Genomic DNA, 7,060 nt, shown 5'->3' on the forward strand with positions numbered 1-7,060 from the left:
ATATCAACAACTATTGGATGCATAACCATCAGATTTGGCAGTCACATACAGGGTCACCTAAGGATCAATCAACTATCAATTTAAAGGGAAAATCTGTTGATCTTCAACTAGCTTTTTATGATTACAATGTGGGTAGTATATGCAAATACAATGTTTAACTTCCCTCTATGCTGCCTGCACTCATTTGCCAGCAAAAGTCCACCGGATGACGCAGTTTGCCTCTCTCAATCCGAATGATTCTAGGCTTGTTGTCCAAACTACAGATTGTACTTTGGCATTTTCTTGTATACTCGCCTCCATGACCAGTCGGATTGAGAGAGGCAAATAGCATACTTTTGTGCAAATGAGTGAAGACCTGGTACTGGCAACATGGAGGGAAGTTATGCTCATGAACGTTTATTTGCATATACTACCCAAATTGTAAGGATACAAAGCCGTTTGGGAATTGGTTTCCCTTTAGGTAACAACATGACCTTCTCTCTGATGCTACCTGCAAGTAAAACCTTAAACATTTTTCTTCACTCGTGACAAAATTCTGTTGTGGAATGGGCATTACATCCTGTTTAACCTCCCTATCAAATGCAAATAATCATGCAGCCACCACCTAGTAAAAGCCTAACAACACAAGTGAACACCCACAAATCTGTAATGACACCAAATCTAGTTTTGGATTCAGTTTGACAAATCTAGTTTACAACTGACAAATGAGGCGTGGTGGTGTGAGCTGAGGTGTGAATAAACCCTTGGGCTAAGCCAGTCGACCCCAAATATCAAGGGTAAGGAGAAAGAGTGTCACCTCCAGCGTCTGGATGTGCTCAAACTTGTCGGCGTCCCACTGTTTGATCTTCTTATCCTTCCCTGCTGTGAAGAACAGATGAGTCTTGGGGACAAACTGTAGGAACATGACGCTGTTGAGAATAAACAGAGTGAGAGAAGAGAGAGAAAGCCAGCCAAGTTAATTGATAAAATAGAAAACCAATCCAAAGCTAGAAAATAGGTAAGTGTGACAAAAAGAAAAAAAAAAAGAAAGCCAGACATAATGGCAGGACAAGAGAGAAAGACACAACGAAAGCTATCAAGCAAGAGATACAGCAAAAAGTATCAAAAGGGGCGGTTGAAAGAAAACTCAACAAACACAGAAAGGCTGACAATAAAGTAAACCAGAACAAGAACACCAAGGACAAAAAGTGAGATGAGAAAACAGATGAGCGGAGAGATGAAAGAACAGCTGGTGTGAAGTCACAGGGCAGTCTGAGTTAACAGGACATAGATCAGAGACCCTGACCATAACACATGAAGTCAGAGCTGGAAGCTCGACAGCCTAGAAAATGATTTCACCAGCACATATTTGATGAATTTGTTCCAATGAACACGTGACTTGGTTTGGGTCTGTGTCGCTGGGCGTTACCTGTCGTCATGAGCAAACATGGAGCGGTGACAGTCGCCGAAGTCCAGACCCCAGATCTTCACGTTTCTGTCAGCTGAGCCGGTGGCGATGATTGTGTTATCCTGGTAACAGAAAACACAAGATCAGAGTCTGGGAGGCACGACTGTGGGTCAAGATGACCTAACTCCAAATCGATTACACAAACTAAACTGTTCGAAGTGGAGACCAACATCAAAACTGAATCATATTCAACGCCAACAAGCAATCAACAATCAAAACACCTTCTGTCAAGCTGGGACACGACCATAATGAGTTGGACCTGAAGATCTGGCTGCTATTATAACACTCACTTTCCAGTAGGGCCGTACCCGACTCAGAATTTTGTCAGCTGAATTGTATTTGGCTGTTCAATGCGAAGATTCAGCTTTCCTTTTTTTCAGTTCAACCCCACATTCACCTCCCATATGAGCCTACATCAGTCCCATATTATACCCATAAGACTCAAGTTATAATGCCTTTCACCATCATCTGTGACGTGAAAACATCAGATTTACACACATTTATAGGAATTTAAAGTTTGTATCCAGCTCATAGTTCAGTTATAAAATCCCAGCACACCACAGAGCATCTCTGCTGCTGGACTGCTGACAGTGCCATCAGCCGGCTGTACCACTGCCACGTTCAAAAGTTGTTTATCTGACCTCACTGACGGTCATCACTGAAGCAGAGAGCATCAGAGCGTACACTGCCCTGCTTCACGCCGCCCTGCGTTTCCATCACAGCTAGTTTTGTGGTTTGTGGTCATTTTGAGACTCTGTTTGTAAGTTTATACAATGACGCAGCTAGAAAACAAAAGTGCAGAAACTCAACTGACAAAATGCGGCTAAACTCTGGGTCTCGTCAAATAATGACTCAAATTGTCAAACCTTTGTTATTAACACTTTTGCAGCTTGAGAGTACTCACATGTGAGATGTCCAGGCAAAGAACAGGCAGCTTGTGTCCATACAGAGACAAGAAGAACTGAAGCAGAGAGGGAGACATGTTTAATTATCAGGTCGACTGAATCCATTAATGAAGCAATTACACACTGAATATGCTATAGTTATTTTATTTTTTAATGTTATGCAATGTTATGTATGTATATGTAATCTACCTTAAGTGTGTCTGTGTAGAAAATCTTCACAGTGCAGTCTAACAGAGAGACAGCCAGCAGTCTGTGGTCAGGAGAAAACTTCACACACAAAACGTCTTCCTCCAATTGCAGAGTCCGTGTGTGCTTCACTGTCAGCCTCCTATATCACACACACACACACAAAATGATGAGTCATGTCTAAGTCTTCTTAACATTTTTGTGTTTTATTAAGCAATTTACAATTGAAAAGTGTTCCATATAAGATTCACCATTAATAATACAGAGCAATGTATAATCATTACAGAGAATATGCTGACTTGCTTCTTGCACATTGTACCTGCTTTGAATAAAAAGCAGACTAATAGTAGAAATCATCTAGTCATTAATGAACCATACTAATATTTGAACACTGAACAAGGTGGGGACTTACTTTTGGGCCGTCCCTTGGTCCTTTATCAGCTCAAACTCCCAGAACTTCACTGTCTTATCTGCACTTCCTGTGACAATTCCCCTCTATGGGAATGACAGACAAAACAAATGAAAAAGCACTATTTATGAATGCTGACTGATACGAAAGAGTAAGAAATAGTTAGAAAAAGAATGCAACTGCAGACAGACAGGTAGTCAGGTTTACCTGGTCTGGGGCGAGGCACAGGGACCACAGGGCTCCATCATGGGCGTCCACAGTCTCCAGGAGGCTTCCTGAGGCCAACTCAAAGATCTGCAGTTTCCCGCTCTGGCAGGAAAAACACAAACACAAAACACTGACTAGATTATTCTTAATAAAAGGGTTTCTACAGGTTTCAGAAGGTTAATTTGAACTTTTTAAAACCATTGTGAATACAATTTAAGAACTGTTTCACATCCAAACTGGTTGGTTCCGTTTTGGTCTCTTGTTTTAGTTGTTACAGCATCAATACAACATTTAAAAGTGAGACTGGAAAATTTAACTTTATACAAATAATGTTAACTTCATTAATCCAATACATTTTAAGACCTGTCAAAATCATATTTAAGACATTTTAATAAATTTTAAGGCCTAAAAGTCAGATTAAAGTCAAAAAGTCTATCTGCGCTAGCCACCTCCATTCCACAGATTCTTCATTGAAACCTCTTAGAAAAGTGAAATCTACACTAGGAATGGATGATAATTATCCAGACATACATTTTTGTCTGGTAATGGGAAATGTATTTTATAATAAATTATTGGGATGATTCAATTAAAGCAGATAAATTATTGACTTTATGTTCAATGAAACTTTTTCTACAAAGAATATCATAGTTTGGCTCCAAAAACCTGACATACTTCTACCATAAACCATGTTGCTGAGTGTCAGGGTGAGCAGGTGTGTGCGTCCAAATACCTTGGTCCCCAGAATTATCTGTCTGTCTCCAGGCACGAAGAGGGAGCAGAGGGCGTAGTCACAGGCCATGGTGCGAATCACCTGCAGAGTTGACCTGTAAGAGGGGGCAGGACATCACGTTAGACCTAAGGCCACTCAGTAAGACCTAAAAGACATTGCCAGGACTTGCTGGGACTGAAGCAGTCTCACCTGTTCCAAACTTTGACAGTGTCACCAGAGGCGGAGAGGACGGCCAGGTTGTCCGAGCTGAAGGCCAGTGTGCGGACGTCCGTGCGGTGGCCGCCGATTGTGAGGCGAGCCGTCTTATTGGCTGTGGGGGTCTTGTCTGAAGTCTTCAGGCTGTAGGTCTCGACGGTATTGTTCTGTAGCAGCAGCGCCACCTTCAGCTCGCCACCAACACATGACAGGCATTCCACCCATCTGAGAGGGGGTGGAGGAGAGGTGTGAGGAGTTAGGGGATAAAGATGCAAATAGTGGCTTTCATCAGTGTTTGGAAGTCTGGATGAATGATGGAGCTTCTGAGGGCTTGGTTTCCACACTGACCTGATCTTGGCGGAGGCCTTGATGTTGGTCAGTCTGATGATCTCGTCCTTCAGCATCCTCTCCACCACCGGCTCTGCTGCCTCCTCGCCTGCATCTTCCTGAGCTCTGCAGCAGGGGGCAGCCATACAACAAGCTTCAGCGTGCTGAACTCAAAAACCCCCACGAGTACTGCATACACACTACAGCGCAGCAGTATTTAAAAGTTGTAGAAGTGGATGAAATGGTAGATAAAGTATGTAAAATACTGGTATAAAGGTTAGTACTGTTATCAGCAGTAATGTTATCCACCTCTGGTAACAGTAAAAATAACCTTGCAAACCTTCCAAATGAACTCAACAGAAGTAACTGCTTTCTGAGCTTACTTAGCTGCCTTCTTTTTGGCTTTCTTCAACTTCTTTGTCATTTTCTTCTGCACTTCCTCCTCTGACAGCACAGTGAAAAGCTCCAGGATTGAATCATTGCCCTGTTGAAGGGAGGAGAGATATGCATACCATTAATAGCTTAAAATAGCAATATCAATGTGTTTTAAAATCACAAACTCTGATGATATAAACAGAGTGATAAAAACTGACAGCCAGCTGAACGCAGACCAGCACATTCATTCTGTCTGTGCCGGTATGAGAGGAAATAACTAAAAAACATTAAGAAAAAACAAAACCAGGCAACAACAGTTTTCCTTTCATTGTGAATCATATTAAACAATATTTAATTGATAAGTTGTCAGGTTGTGCTCTAAATATAAGGAGAAACTAAACAAAATGAGCAAATTCAAATAATGCCTTCAGTGCTAAATCAATGTGGTAAGTTAGCCACTGATTAGGGCCTACAAGATCCAACAGTGCTGGAAAACCCCCAAACTATGGATGAGGTAGGCCTCAGATAGGCCTAACGCACCACACAAACATCTGAGCTCCTACCTGAGATTGTAAAAGAAAGAGTGTAGAAAATAAGTGAGCTTTTGCTGTGGCTATGATGTAATTTCCATATCCATCCTGAGGCACTTTCATAAACTAAAATATTTACTATATCTCAGTTTATGTTGTAAAACTCTTTGTTAAATTCACAGATGGTTCAGGATTCCCGAAGGAACCTTGACATCCTCTGCATTGTTTATCCCATTCATTTTATGGCTACACTCACGTGGCAAGCGATGACTCTGGCCTTGTTGTCCATTGTCATGGAGACAACTCTGTCCCTGGCCTCTCTCAGGATAGAGCCGGCTTTTTTACAACTCAGGATCCGCTGAGAGGGGAAGAAAGAGGGAGAGGACAAAGTTTAACATCAAGTACAATCAGAAAGAGATTTATTTGAGGTTGAGAAGGTGCACTGCTGTTGCTGGAAAGGCAAACACTTTCCAAAGCTCACGTTCTAAATGACTCTGTTGTTGCATGCTCTGAAAGGGTAATAGCGTGTATCACTGCTCCTGTTGTCTGAATGTTAACAAGACTTAACAGGACATACAGTCTATTAATGTATGTAATGATACAGGTTTATCTAAAATGGCCTCAAATGAGACATGCATGACATGCATTTTATTACAGTATTTTCTCACAAGAACACATTAATGACTACTCCGGTACCTCTTCCGGACTCTCGTCCAGCCCTTCTTCGTTGTCTTCGTCGTCGTCATCCTCCAGCAGAGTCTTCCCCTTCTTCACCTTGGGTTCACCCTCAGTTTTCTCCTGAGCAGGATGCAGACAGACAGACAGAGCCTTTACAACAACTCAGGCAGCCTCAGTTTTTCCTTATTTATCCAATGTAAAAACACATTTAGGTTCATCATCTTCTTCAACTGAGCTGGAATAATTACAACAGGCTACACAAAAGGGATCTGTGTCAACCATGTGACGGTATGCATCATTAGGCTAACACCAAAGGCATATACATGTCACCTAAAGTTCATCCAATTTCATGCTACATGCACACTACATTATGAGACCATATCCAGCAGGTCAGCAGAAACACTGATGTTGACTGCATTCATTATTCATTTCATAATACACATACAGTCTTTATTAACTTAACTTAGGTTATTCTTTATTAATCCCTGTAGGGACATTCATTTACTGCATTTGACCCATACTAAGTACTAGGAGCAGTGGGCAGCCACAGTGCGGCATCCGAGGGACCAACTCCAGATCTGAGCCTAACCTAACATACATGTTTTTGACGTTGGGGGAAACTCCACACAGAGAGGCCCTGCCTCAGCCGCGATTAGCTCTAGTAAGTATTTAAATTCTTGTGACTCCCTTGTGATACTTAATCAGACTTCAAATTCAGCTTCTCTAATATGACATTTCATTATGCACACAAAAGTATATGAATACATTGTTTGTATAGTAGAGTTTGTGAAGTACATAAAATAAGTTTCTTTCTATTTAATTCTTTCTTGGTAAAGTTTCTGTAGGTGCTTTATTTGGCCATGATGGCTATCAGTGCTCAAGCTAACTTCCTAGTTTTTCCTCTGTATCTCAGTATACATCGTTTTATTTTTGTCCGTGTGTGTAGCATGAAGCATGAGCTGTGTTCTTCCTCACCTCCTGCAGGTAGCTGATGTCCCAGGCTCGGAGTTCACTGTCTGCTGAGCCTGTTAACAGCCTGTACTCCTGGTTCAACAGCACCATGCTCCACAC

General features: G+C 41.7%; 1 protein-coding gene across 1 annotated transcript in view; it reads right to left on the bottom strand.

The window, feature by feature from the left end:
- wdr3 (WD repeat domain 3) overlaps positions 1-7,060 on the bottom strand; it is a 13,696-nt gene that overhangs the window by 2,451 nt on the left and 4,185 nt on the right. The window contains exons 6-18 of the mRNA XM_035677197.1: positions 6,965-7,060; positions 6,008-6,109; positions 5,568-5,669; positions 4,790-4,890; positions 4,428-4,532; positions 4,074-4,304; positions 3,885-3,978; positions 3,155-3,256; positions 2,951-3,033; positions 2,542-2,680; positions 2,352-2,408; positions 1,409-1,509; positions 755-908 (exon numbers count right to left, since the gene is read on the bottom strand). Coding sequence (XP_035533090.1) covers positions 755-908; positions 1,409-1,509; positions 2,352-2,408; positions 2,542-2,680; positions 2,951-3,033; positions 3,155-3,256; positions 3,885-3,978; positions 4,074-4,304; positions 4,428-4,532; positions 4,790-4,890; positions 5,568-5,669; positions 6,008-6,109; positions 6,965-7,060 — 1,467 coding nt within the window. The remainder of the gene's footprint in view (positions 1-754; positions 909-1,408; positions 1,510-2,351; positions 2,409-2,541; positions 2,681-2,950; positions 3,034-3,154; positions 3,257-3,884; positions 3,979-4,073; positions 4,305-4,427; positions 4,533-4,789; positions 4,891-5,567; positions 5,670-6,007; positions 6,110-6,964) is intronic.

The sequence above is a fragment of the Morone saxatilis genome, unplaced genomic scaffold (genome assembly GCF_004916995.1).
Source record: "Morone saxatilis isolate NCDOM2014 unplaced genomic scaffold, NCSU_SB_2.0 Contig5, whole genome shotgun sequence".
NCBI lineage: Eukaryota > Metazoa > Chordata > Actinopteri > Moronidae > Morone > Morone saxatilis.